The 24,578-nt window shown below is 43.1% G+C and overlaps 1 protein-coding gene across 1 annotated transcript in view; it reads right to left on the reverse strand.

The window, feature by feature from the left end:
* The window catches only part of LOC124795604 (sulfate anion transporter 1-like), a 164,924-nt gene that overhangs the window by 65,793 nt on the left and 74,553 nt on the right, over positions 1–24,578 (reverse strand). Inside the window, exon 4 of the mRNA XM_047259674.1 lies at positions 12,316–12,616. Within this exon, the coding sequence (XP_047115630.1) occupies positions 12,316–12,616 (301 nt within the window). The remainder of the gene's footprint in view (positions 1–12,315; positions 12,617–24,578) is intronic.

The raw sequence follows: 24,578 nt of genomic DNA on the forward strand, positions 1-24,578 counted from the left end.
GGAGATACACCGAGCACTTCGCCCTAGGGAGAGAATCAGAATCGATGAGGAACGACGGCTACTCTGAGGCAAACGTTTCCTTACGCTCATCAGGTACGATTACAGATCGCACTGGAAAAGTGTTGAGCAAGCACGTTGTGGAAACTACCTTCAGACACACCAGGACGATTATTTGGCTACGGTACATCTGATGTATGTAGAATTCCTTTTAACTGTGGGCTTGGTTATTTTGGTACCATGAAAAGAAGTGCGAACACCAGTCTGGTTAAACACAAGAACTATTGTCGCCTGCAACATACGTATAACTCTACCGTAGCGGAACATGTTTTCCAAGAGAATAATCACGAAATAAAACATAGTGAGCGAGCGCCATATCGAAAACATCGCATTATCATGCGCGCACGCATACAGACACTATTGAGATTTATAAACAACTTAATAATTTTAAGAGAAAAGAGGAAGGCGTCAAATTAGACAGAATTTGGATGTCAACGTTGCAACGTAATAATGACGATCTATTACTTTCAATCGATAATGTTGACATTAGCAGATATAATCTCGTAGCCGACGTCACGTGACGGTTTGTGGTGCCCTCTACACTGCCCATATATTCTGCAACCCTTCGAGTTCTGGTTGCATTTCCCCTCTTTACCTCTGAAGGTGTCCGCCGCAGTCGCAGAGGAAACGAGAAGTTTTTGTGCATCAACTACGGGCTATTAGCCCACAAGGTTTAAGTGGTAATCCGGAATAGTCTGCATTTAGTCCGTGCTACGAATTAAAGACTCTTCAACAGTAGAAATTATAAATAATGTAAAAAAAGTTTCACCAACAATGTGTAATTATTCAACAATAAATTTTATTTGAACTTTTCGGTCAACTTCATATCAGCTGTCAACTTCACCCCACTTCACGGTCTGTCTGTCATCTAAGGCACCGGTAAACTGCAGTCTCGATCGTCAACGACCCCGCTGGTGTCGAATTTTCCCTTCGCACACAAAGTATAACACGATATAAGCACAAACTACTAACGTTAAAATGCGATTTCCGAGTGACTAACACTGTGTGTAATCTTTCCTTGTGTACAGTATGTAGATGACGTTACTCCCAACTTGTATCTGCAGCTTCGCTGAAACCCTGATCATTTCATTCCAATTTGACTTTTGATGCATGCCGTCTTCAACGTCCTGCACTCTTAATAGTAGCAGCTTACTCGTCTGCTTAATGCAGAATTTTACGAGGCACGGTTAATATTGCAAGTAGACTCTGAAGGCAGCGAAGAGTATTTATGAAACTGACAAAGAGATTTTAATACTTTTCTTTCCCTCCTCAACCATCCAATTCCTGCGCCTGGCTCTCGGAACACTTGAGAGCAGGAATTCCAGAGCACACCTGTACATCAAGCGCCGTTTGTCCAAATTTAGTTAATGGATAGAGTGGAATATCGTGCACTCACAATATTCCTTGGTTGGACGATTTATTCCCAACAAATGTTTTATCCAGGCTTAATGAAGGTCTCATCTTCAATTTTAAATACACTACTGGCCATTAAAATTGCTACACCAAGAAGAAATGCAGATGATAAACGGGTATTCATTGGACAAATATATTATACTTGAACTGACATGTGACTACAAAAAATGGCTCTGAGCACTATGGGACTTCTGAGGTCATCAGTCCCCTAGAACTTAGCACTACTTAAACCTAACTAACCTAAGGACATCACACATATCCCTGCCCGAGGCAGGATTCGATACTGCGACCGTAGCGGTCTCGCGGATCCAGACTGTAGCGCCTAGAACCGCACGGCCACTCCCGCCGGCATGTGATTACATTTCCACGCAATTTGAGTGCATAGATCCTGAGAAATCAGTACCCAGAACAACCGCCTCTGGCAGTAATAACGGCTTTGATACGCCTGGGCATTGAGTCGAACAGAGCTTGGATGGCGTATACAGGTACAGCTGCCCATGCAGATTCAACACGATACCACAGTTCATCAGGAGTAGTGACTGGCGTATTGTGACGAGCCAGTTGCCGGCTATCATTGAGCAGACGTATTCAGTTGGTGAGAGATCTGGAGAATGTGCTGGCCAGAGAACGTGCTGTATCCAGAAAGGCCCGTACAGAATCTGCAACATGCGGTCATGCATCATCCTGCTGAAACGTCGGGTTTCACAGGGATCGAATGAAGGGTAGAGCCACGGGTCGTAACACATCTCAAATGTAACGTCCACTGTTCAAAGTGCCGTCAATGCGAACGAGAGGTGACCGAGAAGTGTAACCAATGACACCCCATACCATCATGCCGGGTGATACGCCAGTATGGCGATGACGAAAACACGCTTCCAATGTGCGTTCACCGCGATGTCGCCAAACACGGATGCGACCATCATGATGCTGTAAACAGAACCTGGATTCATCCGAAAAAATGACGTTTTGCCTTTCGTGCACCCAGGTTCGTCGCTGAGTACACCATCGCAGGCGCTCCTGTCTCTGATGCAGCGTCAAGGGTAACCGCAGCCATGACCTCCGAGCGGTTTGCTGCTGCAAACGTCGTCGAACTGTTCGTGCAAACGGTTGTTGTCTTGCAAACGTCCCAATCTCTTGGCTCGGGGATCGAGACGTGGCTGCACGATCCGTTACAGCCATGCGGATAAGATGCCTGTCATCTCGACTGCTAGTGATACGAGGCCGTTGGGATCCAGCACGTCGTTTCGTATTACCGTCCTGAACCCACCGATTCCATATTCTGCTAACAGTCATTGGATCTCGACCAACGCCAGCAACAATGTCGCGATACGATAAGACGCAATCGCGACAAGTTACAATCCGACCTTTATCAAAGTCGGAAACGTGATGGTACGCATTTCTCCTCCTTACACGAGGCCTCACAACAACGTATCACCAGCAAACACCGGTCAACTGCTGTTTGTGTATGAGAAGTTGGTTAAAAACTTTCCTCATGTCAGCACGTTGTAGGTGTCGCCACCGGCGCCAACCTTGTGCGAATGCTCTGAAAAGATAGTCATTTGCATATCACAGCATCTTCTTCCTGTCGGTTAAATTTCTCGTCTGTAGCACGTTGTCTTCGTGGTGTAGCACTTTTAATGGCCAATAGAGTACGTACGAAATGGCTGACTGAATTCAAAACTGTCCATACCTCTTTTGACGGTAGTTCACAGGCAGAATGTCTCCAAAACGCAGGAAGAGAAACAAAACATCGAAAATGTCTATAATACGGTGAGAGGGAACAGTTTTTTTTTTAGTTTAAATAGTGTGGTATCTCGAGTGAAGAAGTGGACTACCTATTTATTTAATTCAATTCATAATTACATGAAAGCACTTCCTTTCCCTATTCCCATTACGTTTTCTTGAGTTGATTATGTTTGGGGTTTGTATTGGTTCAAAATGGTTCAAATGGCTCTGAGCACTATGGGACTTAACATCTGTGGTCATCAGTCCCCTAGAACTTAGAACTACTTAAACCTAACTAACCTAAGGACATCACAAACATCCATGCCCGAGGCAGGATTCGAACCTGCGACCGTAGCAGTCGCGCAGTTCCGGACTGAGCGCTTAGAACCGCTAGACCATCGCGACCGGCGGGGTTTGTATTAAGACTACGTCTGCTGGTAGCGCCAAGGCAGAGATGTGGTCACCCTTTAGGTCGGTTAGTGCCAACCTAAGCCTGGAGTAAAGACAGAGATGATGCTCTTGTTTGCCAAGGGGTAGTCCGGGGCTGGTGACAGGTCCCCCTCCCCTCCATGTAAGGGAACGGCCGTTGAGAGCCGCCATGATAGTCACTCTTGGGGTAGCTCCTGAACTGAGCGGACGGAATCGAGGACGATCTCCGACTTTGCCGCCAATTTCACCAGGGGGTGAGGTATTATTTATTACACTGTTACTAATCCGCTCTTTTTTAGGATTGAAATAGGTATCGTGCCGTTATGGCCAATGATTAATTTTTTAAAAACTTTTGTCTTTACAATTAAAGCTTTCAGCTAGGGTTTCTTTTTCAGAGACGAGCTTGGGGGCTCGCGTTATCCATTTATAGTGCTGCAATCACTTGGTGCCTTCAGCACACGAGAGCAGCAATAGCTCTAAAAAGAATCGTATAGTTTCACTTTTAGAAGCAGCGTTTTTTGCAATGTTTAAGTAACCTGGGGCCTCAGCCCGCCTAGTTAACACATGATCGTAACGGCTGATGAGTAATTTGGATGACGCTTCCATGTGAAACCTGGTAGGAGATCCGTGTGTGACATACTTAATGTTCTAAGCGTGTGATGCAAAATGTTTCTAGGTTATCTCATAAATTTTGTTCACGGTTCCTTTTTTAACCCCCTTTTGCAAGCAGCACCTCCTAACTACTTTGATAAAGAAGAAGTTGAACGTGTGGATGATTGTATAGTATGGAAAGCAAGAGCGAACAGAGGGCTGAGTACAAAGAAATTAGCTGTTGGTATCGGTCACCCATGTGATGCCGAATTGCACTACCATCGAGCTACCAGTACGTTCTTGGAAATTAGTTAAGGTGAGGACGCTTATGTGAGCTGTTAATTGATTATTTGCGTGTGCGGTATTTCACAGGATGTTTTATTTTTTTAAGAATTTGCTTTCTTTTGTGAATATGGGAGATGTTTGTGTCTGCTTTGTTCCCCCGTTTTTCCGCCAAAGAGAATTTTTGTTATTCGGCCCTAGTAGTAATGCGAATTTCGATCACTGTCCCAGCAGACGGACCACAAGGGCAGCAACGTAGTCCCATCCTCTTTCCCAGTGCTTAAGTATAAACGAGATGCCTGTTACTTTAAGCACCTTCAGTGCGAGACAAAACTAGAAGGTATTTGTCTTGACTTCGTTTGCTGCAACTATTAAATTTGTAAAGTTTTGGGGAATATAGATAATAAATGTGATATTAAGTTGGTAAAGTTTCTGGGAATCTAGACAATAAATTTCCTATAAACTTGATGTCATGGATTTAGTGGTCATTATAAACCCCAGTCCTGTGTCGAGAGCAATGTCGTGAATTTAATGATCATTACAAACCCCAGTCCTGTGTAGAGAGCAATGTTACCAACAAAGTGCCGTCCTTATAGATCATTACAGAGCGTGGCATTTACTTACTTGCCCACTTGGTTGTTTGAGCCCTCCTCCGCGTTATCCGTTGCGAAATATTAACATAATGATCATTAGATCATTTAACCAAACGTCAGGCCGGCCCCTTAAATTCAATCCTTCCGAGTAATGTATCAAGAGGGCAAGCACGCGTCAATGAGGCGACTTGGCCACACACACGTCCGGCACGCTCTAGCATAGATAGAAGGAAACAGAGGAAGAGAGATACAGAAAGGTAACGATGCATGACTAAACAGAAGTAACCTTTCAACGGTCGTGGACGATACGTTATTATTTATTTATTATTTAGTTTTAAAGCCCTTTCTTACATCTGATCAGTACGACAAATACGAGAAAATACTTCAAAATATTCAAAGCAATATGAAAATGCAGCAATAATAATAATAATTAGCAATAAAAATACTAATGAAGCGCATTAAAATGATATTGGTTAAGGGGCTCCGGAAAGGCTCAAAATCATAAAAAAGTTCAATTTTTACTTTTTTGCGTTTTCTGCATCTGCAGACTATTACCTTTTAATAGACATATAATTTATTCCATTCCGAAGACAACAATTATTTTTAAATTTTTTTTGAAATGTGTTCTACATGGGCGTGACTCACTGTGGCGCTGTTAAACTGCTGTCAAATGGTGTTATTATTAACGTCCATGTTCATCAGGTACATTTTAGTGATGTGAGATAAAGTATGTGTTGTGACTAACCTGTGATGGTTCAATATATATCGCTGGTGTGATTGTCGATTGTTTCATGTTTATTTACTCTGTCGTTATCTCGAAAATATTCGTAATTAATTCTGTTTCTTGAGTCTCTGTTTTGTTGAAGTATAATAATGAGTAAAAGTAAAGTTATTAGAAATCCTCTGAAGGCTTTTAAGAAAAGGAGAAATGTTGGAAAGCCAAAGGTATGTGTTATTACTGTAAACAATAAAGACGATAACCAAGTGAGTGAACCTAACCTCTCAAGTACACATGCCCATAGCAGTCAAAGTGGGAAAGAAAATACTTCACAGAAGAAGCTTGGTTCAATGAGTGAAAACTATGAATGTTTTATGGGCGATTCGGATATGTCGGTTCTCAAAGGAATTTTTTCAAACTGTGTAAGATGTATTCATTGTAGTGAAGTTGGTCTGGAACTCTCCATAATAAAGCACGTAGGACTTGCTAGTGAAATACAACTGAAATGTGATAAGTGTTCATACATGACCACCTTTTGGAACAGTGTTGCAGTAACTGCAACTGAAGAAAATGGTAGCAAAATCTACGAACACAACAACGAGCGATGCTTGCTTTAGACAAGGAACGCCTTCTGGCTTCAGACAGGGCTGTAAAGAGTCTAGAAATACAAGCAAGAGTAAACAGGAGGAGGAACAAGAGGAAGCTGGAGGAGGAGTTTGCAGAGGATGAAGATAATCCATCCTATGGACCTGGAATGCACTAAAAAGTTAATCCAATCTTTGTCGCTCGATTCCCAAAACTTTTATTTTCTCATACTAATTACATGTTTTCTAAGGATCTTCCAAACATATTTGTTTCAAACTTTCAGTAAATGTTACACAGTCCCTTCTGCATAATTTAACACAGCCTTTTTCCAAAAAACTGTATATTTTTGAATATATAAATAAAAAATTGCAAAAAAATGTTGTGAATTTTCATTACAATTGAAAAAAAATCATCTTTAATAACTGAACTAAAATTTTGTAAAATCCCTGTGTTAAGTTGTAGCCCATATTCCAATAAATAATCTGTAAAAGTTCAACTTCCTACCTCAAATACTTTGTGAGGAAAGATGTAATTTATAAGCGTTATTTTAACATTGCAAGTATAGGGCGTTCCGGAGCCCCTTAATTTAGCACATTTGCAGCCATGTTTATTAGACTGTTCATCCACATTAATGCGACTAGCGCGTGTGTTCAACGTCATCACGCAAATAACGACACGTCAGGTGGCACTACTAGATGTGGAGGGTATATAATGCATGGCAGTAGGACGCGGAGAACATTGCAATAGTTGTCGTAACGCAAAACCGAAGCGTGATATCTGACGACCAAATGGGCACGAACATTGGCTTTCGGGCCAAAGGTGAAAACAATTCCGAAACGGCTAAGTTTATAAACTGCTCGCGATGCGTCATGGTCACAGTATACCGTTCATGTCGAAACTGCGCTATCCAAAACCGGCATATAGACATCGCACCATGGGCCATAGATGACGGCTGCAGAGATGTCTTCGAATGAATAGACGTTCACCTGTTGAGCATCTGACCGCCCAGATGAACCAATGGACTACCTACAGTGTCTCCTGAACGACTGTTCACGGAACGTTGCTGCTTATGGGCTCCCCAAAGCAAGCGCGTCTTTCATGCACCCGCGCTGACTGCCGTTCATCGGCTGCGAAGGCTGGAATTTACATAACACTACCGCAACTGGAAGTCCACCGAATGGAAACAGATAGGCTTCTCAGAGAAATCACGTTTTATGCTCCATTGGCGTGAAACAAGAGAAAGCAAACAGCCTGCAACAGTCACTGGAAGGTTCTAGCACAGCGGAGAGACTGTTATGGTCAGGTGAATGTTTTAGTCGTATTTCCTGGGTGATCTCGCCGTTCTGGAAGGCTCATTGGGGTTTGGGTTGTTTGGGGAGGCAGACCAGACATCGAGGTCATCGGTCTCATCGGATTAGGGAAGGACGGGGAAGGAAGACGGCCGTGCCCTTTCAAAGGAACCATCCCGGCATTTGCCTGGAGCGATTTAGGGAAATCACGGGAAACCTAAATCAGGATGGCTGGATGCGGGATTTAACCGTCGTCCTCCCGAATGCGAGTCCAGTGTGCTAACCACTGCGCCACCTCGCTCGGTCGCTCATTGGATCAACGAAAGTATGCATCTATGCTTGTGGACCATGTCCACCACTAAATGCAATTTCATATTATTCGGCACGATGGCATCTACCAGCAGGTCAATACAACTTGTCACACAGCTCAAGGAGTACATGTGTAGTTCGGATGGCACCAGGATCAGTGCCTGGTTGATAATTAAAACTGGTAGAAAGACATATAAATAAAAAATTAAGGTTCAAATGGTTCAAAGGGCTCTGAGCACTATGGGACTTAACGACTGAGGTCATCAGTCTCCTAGACTTAGAACTACTTAAATCTAACTAACCTATGGACATCACACACATCCATGCCCCAGGCAGGATTCGAACCTGCGACCGTAGCGGTCGTGCGGTTCCAGACTGTAGCGCCCAGAACCGCTCGTCCACAGCGGCAGGCAAAAAATTAAGGAGATGAAATAAAAATTGAATGTACACCATTACGATAATAGTAATAACAATTACGATAATGCAACCCCGTTGTGTCTATTGAAATGACGATGGTGAGGGACCCTGATAGCTGTAGGAAAGGGATTGGGTTGTCATCGGACTGGAGAACGTATTGATAGAAATATGCTGTGGAATATAAATCTCGGGACGAATAGGATGTATATATTATGAGGGTGGTAGGACTACAGATAAGCAAGAATAGGGTGTGTGCGAACCTATTTTGTGTGGATACGGTAAGGTAGATAACAGTCGATAAGAGAGTATGTGATGATTTCACGTTGAGGCGATTGTAGTTACGGTGGGCACGCGTTAGAAGGGCTTGGAAGTAGAACGGACGGAGAATTGCTTTAAAAGCGCCGTAGAAGGCGGAACGGGAGACCGAAAGATATGCGCATTGCTTAAGAAAGTGGACTCGCATTCGGGGGATGAGCTTTCCAAATCACCATCTGGTAAGTGATATTTGAACTGTCTGTGGTTTTACTAATTCGTTTAAGGTAACTGGAGGAAATCGTTTCACTGAAGAGTCATAGCTGATTTATTTCCCTGTTCTAGTGCTAGCAGCGCTGGGGCATTCTCGTTGATAATTTTGCCGTAGACGGAATATTAAAATCTGATCTTTTTTTTTTTTCTTTAAGCATGTGGGTTACTATTTGTGGGAGATTTACGTTTACGGGTGATGTACGACAGACGAAGTATTCTAGGTGTTAGAAAGGTTTTATTCTGAGAAACTCAGTAATGTATGTAAATGCCGTAAATGTAAATTTTAATTCAAAAAGTATTTGAAGCGAAGTGAAGCGCAACTGGACAGCAAGAAACTTTTCAGCGCGCAATCCTCGCAACGATAGTAGTTGTGCATCTTTGAATGTGGACTCTAAAAAAGACAATTGATTTATTAAAAAAAGAGGACTGTTGATGTGTATCTTGTGGAAAGAGAACGTGTTGCTAGGCCATCGCTAAGAACGTTTTGTTACATTTAATGAAAACTCCTATTTCACTGATAAAACCGAGTAAAGTATGTGTAATAGCTGCCCAAATTTACGTATACAAATTTTCTGGAAGTGAAGAACAGAAATATGTTGTTTTTTTGGGAAAAGGAGATGAACTTCATTGTCGTCTCTGGCTATCAATCGACGTAAGTTTAAAAAGCTCACTAAAATACAGGAACGGAAGTGCATTCTCTATAGTTTTCATTCAATACGTAACAACGTCTCATAATTTCTTAGTTGCAGTAATTGGATTATGTTCTTGTATAATAGTATGGTGCTGGACTCCACTGACCAATTTTGAGGCAGCAGGACATGTAGTTTGAAGGAAATTTGTGTGATAGGCAATCTCCTTTTCTCACGAAAAACAAATTGCTGTTTGATCTTACCCTTAGGTATGAAAAGCTACGAAAACTTGGGCTCAAAGCTATCCGCAATACGGCCAAGTAACTAACAGAGTCGTATTTTAAACCTTAAAGAACAATAACTTCCTAGAAATTATAATACGTCACCAACTGGTGCAGAAGCTGATCACTCAAGGAGGCAGCAACCAAAATTCTGGTACCAGCTACGACTTAAAGAAAATTTCTCAATCAAAAATCAATCTCTCTCTCCAAACACACATATAAACATTCATATTATTAAGATAAAAGTCATTTTATATACTGTCACTTTTACCGGTGAGTACAACGAGGCGTACCGGTTCAGGGGAGGGGGTGGGGGGACTGTTCCGTACTCGTACAATGGCTGATCAAAAGTACTCGGACACCACAATGTAATGTGGGACTGAGCATCATATGTCACACGCCGGTCCAAAAGAGGGTATTGTGTTCTCAGTAGAGAAGCAGTAACAGCACAATAATTCGATAATGATAGCAGAGTGACTTGGAACGTAGACTAGTCGTTGCATCTCACCTTACTAACAAATCCATCATTGACATTTCAACCCTTCTAAAGCTGGCCACGTCGACCGTTGGTGATGTGATTGTGAAGTGACTAGGTGAAGGAACGACCACACACAAAAACCAAGACCAGCCAGGCATAATGACAGACGGGCAGGGACCGTCCAATATTGGGAGGGTGTTAAAAAAGCCGCATGAAATCTACTGAACGAATCACTCGAGAGTTCCAAAGTGCTACCAGTGGTTCAGATAGTACAATGACTGTGAGTAGAGAGATGAAAAGAAATGGGTACAATGGTCGGGCAGCTGCTCGTGAGCCATACTGTTTTCTGTAGTCATTCGTAAGCGGCGCTTGAGCTGGTGTAAAAACTAACGCCCCTAGACAGTGAATGACTAGTAATGAGTGAACTGGAGTCATCAATCACACTGGACTCTTGGGCAATCCTATGGAATTGCTTATGTTTGGGGTTGCCTGGAGAACATTATCTGCATCATTTGTAGCGTCAACACTGAAGTATGGCATTGATGGTGTAATGAAATGAGCGTTTGTCGTCATTGGTCGGGAGGCCCCTTGCGGGGCAGGTCCAGCCGCCTTGGTGCAGGTCTTATTACATACAACGCCACATTGGCCGGCGACCTGCGCACCGCATAAGTATGAAATGATGATGACAACGCAACACCCAGCCCAGAGCGGAGAAAATCTCCGACCCAACCGGGAATCGAACCCGGCCCCTTAGGACGGAAATCCGTCACGATGACCACTCAGCTATCGGGGCGGCCAGTGACGGTGTAATGGAATGGGAAGTTCAACACGATACCACAGTCCATCAAGAGTAGTGACTGCCGTATTGTGACGACCCAGTTGCTCGGCCACTATTGACCAGACGTTTTCAATTGGTGAGAGATCTGGAGAATGTGCTGGCCAGGGCAGCAGTAGAACATTTTCTGTTTCCAGAAAGGCCCGTACAGGACCTGCAACTTGCGGTCGTGCATTATCCTGCTGAAATGTAGGGTTTCGCAGGGATGGAATGGAGGGTAGAGCCACGGGTCGTAACACATCTGAAATGTAGCGCCCACTGTTGAAAGTGCCGTCAATGCGTACAACAGGTGACCGATACGTGTAACCAATGGCACCCCATACTATCACGCCGGGTGATACGCCAGTATGGCGATGACGAATACGCGCATCCAATGTGCGTTAACCACGATGTCACCAAACACGGATACGACCATCATGACGCTGTAAACAGAACCTGGATTCATCCGAAAAAATGATGTTTTGCCATTCGTGCACCCAGGTTCGTCGTTGAGTACACGATCGCAGGCGCTCCCGTCTGTGATGCAGCGTCAAGTGTAACCGCAGCCATGGTCTCCGAGCTGATAGTCCATGCTGCTGCAGACGTCGTCGAACTGTTCGTGCAGATGGTTGTTGTCTTTCAAACGTCCCCATCTGTTGACTCATGGATCGAGACGTGGCTGCACGATCCGTTACAGCCATGCGGATAAGATGCCTGTCATCTCGACTGCTAGTGATACGAGGCCGTTGGGATCCAGCACGGCGTTCCGTATTACCCTCCTGAACCCACCGATTCCATATTCTGCTAACAGTCATTGGATCTCGACCAACGCGAGCAACAATGTCGCGATACGATAAACCGCAATCGCGATAGGCTACATTCCGACCTTTATCAAAGTGGGAAACGCGGTGGTACGCATTTCTCCTCCGTACACAAAAACGTGTCACCAGGAAACGCCGGTCAACTGCTGTTTGTATATGAGTAATCAGTTGGAAACTTTCCTCATGTCAGCACGTTGTAGCTGTCATTACTGGCGCCAACCTTGTGTGAGTGCTCTGAAAAGCTAATCATTTGCGTATCACAGCATCTTCCTTCTGTCCGTTAAATTTCGCGTCTGTAGCACGTCATCTTCGTGGTGTAGCAATTTTAATGGCCAGTAGTGTATGTGGGCGTGCGGTACCTGCGTGGAGCCGCCCGCGTCCCTCTGCAGCAGGGAGCGCGACAGCGAGGCGGAGGGCGGCACGCCCCCGCTGACGGCGGAGGCGACCGCGGTGAGCCCCTGCGCCAGCAGCTCCTGGTTGAGGCGCACGCGGTAGCGGCCACGCGCCAGCAGCAGCGCCATCGACGTGCTCACCGCGAAACTGACGGCCGCCACGCCCAGCGAGCCCACGGCCACCGCCCCCATCAGCTTCCAGTCGCTCACGGGGTCGCGCAGCTTAGGCAGCCCGCTAGGCACCGGCCCCACCACCGACATGTTCCACCTGCCGTCACGCCACGTTACACTTGCTCACCGACTCTCCGTCTTTCGCACAATTGGCAACAATAAAATAACGAGTCGGATTTACAACCGATATTTTGTTTATCTGACTGCGAGTCGATTCCATGAAGTGACGTATTTATAGACGCACTTTCCTCATGTACTGTTCACTTTGTCTATCTACTTCGTAGCCAAGGACTAGTTGGACCTTCTTGACCCACCAGCCATCAGTCCCATGCCCCATATCACAGCGAACACAGCGAACCTGACAAAAGGACTGTAAGCAAGTTTTGAGATTTCCAGTATTACAAACTGATCACAGAGTAGACCAACTGAGGTCTGATCTCCATTCGTATTTGGTTACTCTAAGTACAAATTGGTTGGTTCGAATGGCTCTGAGCACTATGCGACTTAAATTCTGAGGCCATCAGTCGCCTAGAACTTAGAACTAATTAAACCTAACTAACCTAAGGACATCACACACATCCATGCCCGAAGCAGGATTCGAACCTGCGACCGTAGCGGTCACGCGGCTGCAGACTGTAGCGCCTATAACCGCACGGCCACTCCGGCCGGCTACAAATTGGTGACAAGCAATTCAATATTACTGAGTTGCCTATAAGACATTTAGCAGCAATGCTATACATCTACAGCCTACCTAGTATTTGAAAACAAGCTACTGACTAGCTACAAAACAATGTGAACCTTCTAATGCTTCCCATTAAATCTGCAACATCCTAAAGATGGCATGCAACGAATCTTAGATTAATTTGATGTGTGCTACAAGAATCGATACGAAAATTTTAATCATTTCAGTTGAGCCACATACAGTATTGGAGTGGTGTGCCCCAAATTCTCTAAATACCATAAGATTATGATCCAGATTTCCATTCAGAAACGCATTTGAATGTACTTTGTTTCTCAGAATATTCTGTGATGGCTGGTTCAAAATGTTTCAAATGCCTCTGAGCACTATGGGACTTAACTGCTGAGGTCATCAGTCCCCTAGAACTTAGAACTACTTAAACCTAACTAACTTAAGGACGTCACACACATCCATGCCCGAGGCAGGATTCGAACCTGCGACCATAGCGGTCGCGCGGCTCCAGACTGTTGCGCCTAGAACCGCTAGGCTACTCCGGCCGGCTGTCATGCCTTGTGTAAGAATTAGAAAACTGTGCTTATATGCAGAATGAATAGTAGCTTATTTTGACTACAGCTTATCATTCCATGATATCGATGCTCATATTCCATAAGCGATATGCGAGTATAGATCGATGCAATCAGGAATGGCATAGCGAATCCCACTCTGGATCCCAGTCATCACACGACTACCACTAAAGATTAAAGATGTGTTGTTAGCTTGGTAACGGAGGACGGTACAGGACTGTTGGGTCAGGAAATCGTCTTCTCTCCAATGTAACAATGTCTGTAGCACCGCAGACTGTCAGCATGGTGACTATGTCAAGGCTGGTAGCTGTGCACTACCTTAGAGTTCTACTAGACGCTATCTTTCAAATGATGTCCTATAAATGATGGCCGACTTGCCTTGGTCAGTGTAATAAGGGAGCTGCGTGGTTCCTTGTACAATGATTTATGACACCCACCCACACCAGTCACTTTCAAGGCAAGCCGCTTCCCTCCCACTCACCTTTCTTCACCCCCTCCCAGCAGGCTACCTATGCTGTTACATGTTGCTCACTGAGGACCTAATTTATAACACCTGTGTGTTATCATATTAATTAGAGAGTAGATGCTGGTGTTTATTTACTTTCCAATTCATTTACCCAATTCATTATCCTTATTACTTTAATTCATTACTCAAGATGGCTGTCTCCACCTTTATGCAATCCTTATCTTTATTGCTATAGTTCCTGATCCAATATGGCTGCTAGATATTTTTCCGATATAGCCTTTTCCTAATTACTATGACTCATGGTCTACAATGGTTTCCACAATCAAAACTTGGCTGCCCAATGTATGTGAACTGCTAAGTCCAGCAACTCAAGATGTTTGTTACTGCGATAGCATAATCAAACATGGTATAGCCTGTGACGTTAGTAACGCTAAAAAGTAATTCTAATTTCTACAGTGCTGTTCTAACTAAAAATTGACATACATTTCACAGAAGTGAAAGATATTTTGCTTACTCAAGACAATTACTGATACGCTTTAATGCATTCTATAAAGAAAATACATACTTGCTATTTAGTAATTACACTGTGGAAGTATTGGCATGCTTCTAGTACACCCTTGCCACATAGCAGTTACACTGTACAGGTGCTGGGATTGATTCTTTGTAAAAAGTGCACCCTTTCTACGAAACAAATACATTATGGAAGGCTCAGGCTACATTTTTTAAACAAAATAAGCTGTTTTCCCATGACTCCATGTTTAACCATTACTACAGGCAGTTACTTATGTGGTCACTCTGTACCACCCACTGTGACAGGAAGGTTTGGAGCAGTTACGATCTTATTATAAGCATTCACAGCATCCAGAGACCACTACCCACCACCGCATCTGCCCCTGCCACACTATGTGCCAAGAGAGATCCCTATGCTGCTTAAGTATGATGTGCAAGCCACTGTGACGGACTAAGGGCTCACAGCTCAGTGCACTCTCCATACCACCAGCACACCAGGACAAACGCATTAGATGCATGTCCAGATGGCGGCTCAAGCCCATGACTCCTGCAAGATGTCTTCACTCGGCATGTACTTCTTACCTCCTGTTAGGCGGCAGCACACTGCAGAGGCCCTTCTAAGAGATCGCAGAAACGCTAAGAAATTATGAAGCGAATGCCAACACTTGGAGGACCGTAAAGTCAATCTGAAAGTACCAAGTTGTGCAGCACGACAAAGTACACTCCTTAATCTAACATCAGTAATCAAAGTACTCGACAATGTTGTTGTTGTTGTTGTTGTTTTTGTCTTCAATCAGAGGACTGGTCTCATGCAGCACTCCAAGCTACTCTATGCTGTTCAAGCATTTTCATCTCTGAATAACTACTGCAACCTATTTCCTTTTGGCCAGCCGCGGTGGTCTAGCGGTTCTAGGCGCGCAGTCCGGAACCGCGCGACTGCTACGGTCGCAGGTTCGAATCCTGCCTCAGGCATGGATGTGTGTGATGTCCTTAGGTTAGTTAGGTTTAAGCAGTTCTAAGTTCTAGGAGACTAATGACCATAGTAGTTAAGTCCCATAGTGTTCAGAGCCATTTGAACCATTTATTTCCTTTTGATCCTGCTGACAGTAATCTTCTCTTGGCCTCCCTCTACAATTTTTAACCTTCACATTTCCATCAATTGCTATACTGGCCACCCCTGATGTCTCATAAAGTGTTCTATCAACTGATCTCTTCTTTTATTCAAGTTCTGTCACAAATTTCTTCCCTCCCCAATTCTGTTTGTTACCTCTTTGTTAGTTACATGATCTACCCATTTAATCTTCAGCATTATTCTGTAGCAACACACTTCAAAAGCTACCATTCTCTACTTTTTCTAACTGCCTATCGTGTACGATTTACTTCCACACATGACTATAGTCCAACTAAATACCATCAGGATTGACTTCATTACACTTCAATCTATTAAGACTTTTATCCATTGTGGATGTGGAACACTGCGACTGTGGTGTGAAAAGGTTTTCAGAAATTACTGCAACCAGTCGCCTTTTATGTAGATGTATTTTATTTAACCATGACCGGTTTCGAGCTGCCTAGCAACTCATCATCAGATGGTATATACATTTAGTGCTATTTTTTGTACCCATTGTGTGGGTGGTTGAGTATCTGTGGCTAGACAGAAACGAGAACAAATAATCGCTACATGTGGTACAGTAACACGAAATATTTACAGCATAATTTATGTTTAACGTATAAGAACAAATAATCACTACATGTGGTACAGTTACACGAAATATTTACAGTTTAATTTACGTTTTGAGATGTTACTTACAGATAAATCTTTCTGCAGGTATATATATATCTCTTTTAGGACGTATTTTTGAAACCATTGTGTCTTGTTTTTCACAATTTCACAAGTTAAAACTTTCACTAGATGTATATTACTTTTATGAGGCACTGTTGGAAACATATATCTTGTTTTTCGTAAACATCGCTGAACACACTTAGCCACAGATACGAATACAGGATTTACACATTATAAACAAGCCAAAGATTGCAATATAACTACAGTATCAAAGATTTCAAGTTGACCAGAGGCATTATTAGTCATCACACACACTGACAAGAGATTTGTCTTTATTACATAGAAAATAAATGTAAATTAGCTTAAACTAGTAAAATGTTTATTTATAAATTAACTGTGCAATTTTAACAGGTATATAAAAAACTAGATTTTTTACATTATATTTCAGTTACATTTAAGATAATTGGTATTGAGAGTATTATGACAGCTAATTTCTTGCTCCTTCCATTGGCTGATCTTGGCATATGATGTCTGGGATGAGAGGTTGATGGTTAACTTGAAATAATAAGTGATGCTGATACTTGAAAGGGTGTGGAAAAGGAGTTGGCGGGGGGGGGGGGTTGCGGGGGGGGTGTATAGGAAAAAGGAGAGGGGGGGGGGTTGAGAGGGTGATGTGGAGAGAGAAGAGGGGGGGGGGCATTTTGTTTCTGAATGACTGTTTAGTTTTTTAAGTTCAAAGAATCCTTAAAATTCTGAAAGAAGGAGTTATTCGCCAATTCTGTCTGCTCATTTAAAATGGTATGTGGGGAATTATGTTTGTGGGTAAAAATCTCTAATTGTTCGAGAAGATCCATCTTGAATCCCTTGTCTACAGTGTGTAGGATTTGAAGGTTAGTTTTAATGTCTGTTATGGAATGTTTATTATCTGCTAGATGGGTAGCAAAAGTGGATCTATTTAAGTTGTTTAGGCGAAGTGCATCAGTGTGCTCTTTGTATCGGATCTCAAAATTTCTACCTGTTTGCCCTATGTAGTAGCAGGAGCAGCTGTCACATCTTAATTTATATATACCAGATTTTTGGTAGGGTGTGCTGGCTCTTTTGGTGTTGTGGACTATTTTGTTCTGTATTTTGTTGTTAGTGTGAAAACTTATTTTGACATTATGTGGTTTGAATAGCTTAGCAAGTTTGTATGAGATATTGCCGAGAAACGGCATACAAACGAATTTGGTTTCTTCTGCTTATGACCCAAGCATAATTGAAAAATTAGATAAAAACATTATATCTAACAAAGCAAACCAGTAAGCCAGACCTCAGTAGCAGAAGAAACCAAATTCGTTTGTATGCCGTTTCTCGGCAATATCTCATACAAACTTGCTAAGCTATTCAAACCACATAATGTCAAAATAAGTTTTCACACTAACAACAAAATACAGAACAAAATAGTCCACAACACCAAAAGAGCCAGCACACCCTACCAAAAATCTGGTATATATAAATTAAGATGTGACAGCTGCTCCTGCTACTACATAGGGCAAACAGGTAGAAATTTTGAGATCCGATACAAAGAGCACACTGATGCACTTCGCCTAAACAACTTAAATAGATCCACTTTTGCTACCCATTTAGCAGATAATAAACATTCCATAACAGACATTAAAACTAACCTTCAAATCCTACACACTGTAGACAAGGGATTCAAGATGGATCTTCTCGAACAATTAGAGATTTTTACCCACAAACATAATTCCCCACATACCATTTTAAATGAGCAGACAGAATTGGCGAATAACTCCTTCTTTCAGAATTTTAAGAATCTTTGAACTTAAAAAACTAAACAGTCATTCAGAAACAAAATGCCCCCCCCCCTCTTCTCTCTCCACATCACCCTCTCAACCCCCCCCCTCTCCTTTTTCCTATACACCCCCCCCGCAACCCCCCCCCCCCCCCCCCCCCGCCAACTCCTTTTCCACACCCTTTCAAGTATCAGCATCACTTATTATTTCAAGTTAACCATCAACCTCTCATCCCAGACATCATATGCCAAGATCAGCCAATGGAAGGAGCAAGAAATTAGCTGTCATAATACTCTCAATACCAATTATCTTAAATGTAACTGAAATATAATGTAAAAAATCTAGTTTTTTATATACCTGTTAAAATTGCACAGTTAATTTATAAATAAACATTTTACTAGTTTAAGCTAATTTACATTTATTTTCTATGTAATAAAGACAAATCTCTTGTCAGTGTGTGTGATGACTAATAATGCCTCTGGTCAACTTGAAATCTTTGATACTGTAGTTATATTGCAATCTTTGGCTTGTTTATAATGTGTAAATCCTGTATTCGTATCTGTGGCTAAGTGTGTTCAGCGATGTTTACGAAAAACAAGATATATGTTTCCAACAGTGCCTCATAAAAGTAATATACATCTAGTGAAAGTTTTAACTTGTGAAATTGTGAAAAACAAGACACAATGGTTTCAAAAATACGTCCTAAAAGAGATATATATATACCTGCAGAAAGATTTAACTGTAAGTAACATCTCAAAACGTAAATTAAACTGTAAATATTTCGTGTAACTGTACCACATGTAGTGATTATTTGTTCTTATACGTTAAACATAAATTATGCTGTAAATATTTCGTGTTACTGTACCACATGTAGCGATTATTTGTTCTCGTTTCTGTCTAGCCACAGATACTCAACCACCCACACAATGGGTACAAAAAATAGCACTAAATGTATATACCATCTGATGATGAGTTGCTAGGCAGCTCGAAACCGGTCATGGTTAAATAAAATACATCTACATAAAAGGCGACTGGTTGCAGTAATTTCTGAAAACCTTAACCACTTCAATCTATTGGTTTAACATTAACAAAACCGACAAACTACAGGAACGGATTCCTGCCTGAAAACAGACGAAAAGAGGTCTGATGAATATGTATACAGAAATGCATCATTGTCTAGGTAGATGGTGCTGAAGAATGAAAGTTCCTCTGACCCCATGCCGCGTGTTCCTTGTGTGTTGCAGGCTGTGTGACTGACGCATCGTACTGTAATCAGCAAAATGGTTTGGCATACGTGTCACGAACAAGCCAAGATGGTGTTTGTATGCGGCCAAGCAGATGGAAACGGTCGAGAGGCAGAATAACTATACCAGAAAAAGTCCCCTCACAGACACTAACCACATCTCACAACAATTCAAGTCCTCTTGAGCGTTTGTGTGAACATGGGTCATTTTCGCCAGGTGAACGTGCAGGGAGGCAGCGGACTGTGGATATATCAGGTTTGGCTGAGCAGGTTGTACAGGATATTGTGACGAACCGTAGTACAAGTTTCAGGCAAGCGGCCAGCCAACATGATGTAAGCCAAAGTACGATTACATGTATCCTGTATGACAACTGCTACTATCCCTATAACCTACAACGAATGCAAGGATTGTCAGCAACGGACTTCCCTCTACAGGAACTTTATCGATGGTTTCTGCACCAGACCATCACGCTTATGGGATTTCTGTCATCAGTCCTCATTACCAACGAGGCGGTCTTTACCAAAACTGGCGTCACCATTCTGCATATTCGTCATCTCTGAGCTACAGACAATCCTCAGGGAATGGTTGGGATGCGTGATCAATATGGATTCAGGATCAATGTGTGGGCAGGGATTCTTGGCTGCTACTTGCTTGTACCAGTTATTGCTTGACAACTCCTCATCAGAGGAATCTACCTGGACTTCTTGTGGAATGCTCTGCCTTCGATGCTTCAGAATATACCTTTGGTAACACAACAGGTTATATGGTTTCTGCATCACGGAGCATCACCCTCTTCTACATCATAGTTCGCCGCTACCTCAGCAACATCTTCCCCAGCCGTTGGATAGAACATGGAGGCCCTGTAGCATGGCGTGCTTCATCACTGGACTTAAACCCCCTTAATTTTTACTTCTGAAAGCATCTAAAAAGAGTTGTCTATGCTGAACCATTTCCCGACGCGCAGGCTATTTAACAGCGTGTTCACGATGTCTGTGGGACTATTCGCAGAGTCCGGAACGAGCGTATGAGTGCAGCAATCCATGATGTGATGTGTGAACGCGTGCACTGCATTCCATGGAGGCCATTTTGAACATCTGCTCTAATGTGGATGCGACGCATCTCTTTACTATGTTCCGGGTCGATTTGTTGCTGTTGCCCATTTTCAAATACATGTGTATGGGACCTTCTTTTCCTCCATTTTCAGACTGGAATCGGCCTTGCAGTTAGTCGGTTTTATTTATGTTCACCCTCTAATAGTCAATGTTAACAAATATCCATTCCTCAAGAAAGCTTTTCTTGCCACTTGCCAGTGGTCATTTTATAAACTCACGTCTTAACTAATCTTCAGTTATTTTACTGGCCAGGCCGCGGTGGCCGTGCGGCTCTAGGCGCTTCAGTCCGGAACCGCAAGTCTGCTACGGTCGCAGGTTCGAATCCTGCCTCGGGCATGGATGTGTGTGATGTCCTTAGATTAGTTAGGTTTAATTAGTTCTAAGTTCTAGGGGACTGCTGACGTTAGAAGTTAAGTCCCACAGTGCTCAGAGCCATTTGAACCATTTTACTGGCCAAACAGCAGATCACATGTATTACTTTTAAAGTTCCGTCTACTAACCTAATTTCGTCAGTATCGTCTGATTAAATGCGACTACTTCCATTGCCCTTATTTTGCTTTTTTGATGTCAACATGTGCACTTGCTAGATCTCTTATGAAGCAGGTGACCACACCAGCAGTATGCGCCCACCTGCCCTGGACAGCTGTTCTCTGACCTACTTTCATTTCTATTATTAGGTCAAGGTGTGACTGTCGGAGGTCTGGTAGACGCCATGGCTTGGCAGTTTCACCCCAAAAGACACTTAAATCCTGGGACAGACCTGGCTTTCGGTTCCACAGGATGTCAAACATTCTGAAAACTTGTAACGGTGTGACAGGGTTAGGTTGTGCTGAAAAGTAATTCTTAAGATAAAAATTCGATGTATCGAGCCGTTTCCGAGTTAATTATCATTAGTCAATCAGGCCATTTCATGCGCAAATTCAAGCGGTCTACCAGAGACGGACTTGCTCAACGTGTTACACTTCGTTTTCATAAAAACGAAAAAGAGAGTGATACAAAACTGGACTGTAATAAGGATAGGGCCCGACCCAACGGATATGTAGCTGCATGCGCTACCATCTAAGCTATGAAAACAACTGACACTAATTGCCGCTTGAATTAGCGCGCGCAACTGCCTGATTTGCTAACTGCAACGCTAATTAAATCGGAAACGGCGCAACTTATCGAATATTTTCTTAACAATTATTTCTCAGCATAACTTACCCTACAACACTGCCGGCCGAAGTGGCCGTGCGGTTAAAGGCGCTGCAGTCTGGAACCGCAAGACCGCTACGGTCGCAGGTTCGAATCCTGCCTCGGGCATGGATGTTTGTGATGTCCTTAGGTTAGTTAGGTTTAACTAGTTCTAAGTTCTAGGGGACTAATGACCTCAGCAGTTGAGTCCCATAGTGCTCAGAGCCAGCCTACAACACTCTTACAAGCTTTTCAGACTGTTTATGACCGCCTTGTATTTTTAGCCTATGATCTACTTATTTCCTGGGACACTGTTTCCAACGTAAGGCCTACTTTTTCACAATTTTTCGGGAAAATTTGTTATGATTTAAAATACGCGTTGTTATTGCTAGAGTGGTGCAGCTATCAAAACTTACTGTGTTGCCACCATCCCACTACTGTGGCAGCTATTAAAGCAGGCATTAGGGATTACCCTAACCAGTCTAGAAATCATAATATGTGGTGGTAGCCGTGTACTTAACACTGAAGAGTGGCCCAGCCGGTCTTAACGCAAAGCCTACCCTCAAATATACTGGACTTTCCTTCTTTTATTAACATTTCATTTCCCTCAAATCTGACGGGGTGGCAGCAACGATGTAGCCACTCTTCAGAATATCGTTTTCAGAACGTACTAATCATATAAATGTACACCTAAAGATGAACAAAAATGTCAGCATTGAAAGTTCTTAGTCATTCTGTTGTGGTGGGGCTCGCATCGTTTGGCGAACTACTCAGCGACGACGAGTTTCAGTTGGTTGGTTGGTTGGTTTGGGGAAGGGGACCAGACAGCGTGGTCATCGGTCTCATCGGATTAGGGAAGGATGGGGAAGGAAGTCGGCCGTGCCCTTTCAGAGGAACCATCCCGGCATTGGCCTCGAAAACCTAAATCAGGATGGTCGGACGCGGTATTGAACCGTCGTCCTCCCGAATGCGAGTCCAGTGTCTAACCACTGTGCCATCTCGCTCGGTCGAGTTTCAGTAGATAAAACTGATGCATACTGCTTGATGACCAGCTCTCAGTAATTCGTATATGTAAGACGTCATTGTAGCACAGTGGAGAGTGAAGCGTAAGACGAGGACAGAGGAATGGCATGGAAGACCTGGAGAAGGAGAAGGGGTGTGAATGTGAGAGGAATGTGGTAACAGGAGGGATTTAGAGTGCTGTGGGGTTGGAAGGGCTACTCAAGATTTAATGGCTGAGTATTAGGGAAGGGTATCCACGCGGAAGAAGAGGAAGTGGGAACTGTTTAGGAAACACTGGCCAGTGCCATTTAAATGAATACAGAATTCGGTGCCAGGGTGACTTGTTAGATTATATGTGTACTGTCAGATGGGCGAATATTTTGAAATACAGTGGTAATGAAGCGGATGAAGTTTTCAGAGGTAGGATTCAAACATGTGAAGCTGTTCAGGTGGAGTTTTGTGTCGGCAGGGTGGATTGAGATGGTCAGTTCTTGTTTTGGGGATGAGGGTTTGGCTGTAGACTGTATATGGACGGGATTGGTTGCAGGTGTTAAAGACGGATTAGACTGAGTGTTAGGACAATGTTTGTACAGGTGGTTAACTTTGAAGTGAGGCACATGCGGGTTCTTTTTTTTTTGCAGTCGAGAGATATTATGATTGTAGATGAGACATTTGTAGCGGTGGTAGGATTGGGATTCGGATCAGGAAGACTCTGCATTGCTTTTATGATGATAAATGAAGGGTCCATCCTGGTGGAGTTGACCTATGGTTGAGGGATCGTCAGAAAAGACATGGATGAGGGAAGTAGGAACAATGGTGGTGGATTTCGGAGGGCTTTTAATACTTGGGAGCCGAGATAAGAAATTTACTGCTCTCAGCTTACCTCACTGTGATCTCAGGGGTGAAAGTCTCTCATCACAGCTGTCAGAATCAAATCAGAATCCGACGACTTGCTGATTATGGAATCTGTGCAGGGTTTGATTTGTGATATGTTGAGTTCGGAAGGTACTTTTTTGTTTCGAAGTATAGTGTTTTGGGACTGATGGATTTGTCATCTGGATGTGAGCGGACGAAGGAATGTGTTGGATTAGATATTGGGGATGGGACGGGAGTGGACTCCACAGGTTCTGCTTTTTTTTTTTTTTTTCAGAGATAGGTGGAGTATCTTCATTACGTGATTAACAGAGATTGTTTGATGATAGGGTATCGTAGGATATGGACTACGGAGTGAGACATAATTAGACAGAATTATGGTGTGAGAATAGTAGTCTGTAATAATGTCACGTATAAGAAGGTGTAATCAGATGAATGACGAACACTAACTTCAGTTAATGAAGGTTTATTCAGCACTTACACATACAAGAGCGTGAAGCGAACTGCCTCCGGCCGGAAATGTTCAAATGTGTGTGAAATCTTATGGGACTTAACTTCTAAGGTCATCAGTCCCTAAGCTTACACGCTACTTAGCCTAAATTATCCTAAGGACAAACACACACACCCTTGCCGGAGGGAGGACTCGAACCCTCGCCGGGACCAGCCGCACCCGGCCAGAACACATACAGTATATATACAGCTACAGAACATTCCAGTACAATGATTCTTGACATTTGTGGATAATTATAGAATGTGCTCGAATCGAATGTAGAAACTGAAATTGTACAGTCATGTGAGTTTTGAAATCATGACCCTCCAAGCAACAGTTTAGTATCATAA

The sequence above is a fragment of the Schistocerca piceifrons genome, chromosome 4, assembly GCF_021461385.2.
Source record: "Schistocerca piceifrons isolate TAMUIC-IGC-003096 chromosome 4, iqSchPice1.1, whole genome shotgun sequence".
Lineage (NCBI taxonomy): Eukaryota > Metazoa > Arthropoda > Insecta > Orthoptera > Acrididae > Schistocerca > Schistocerca piceifrons.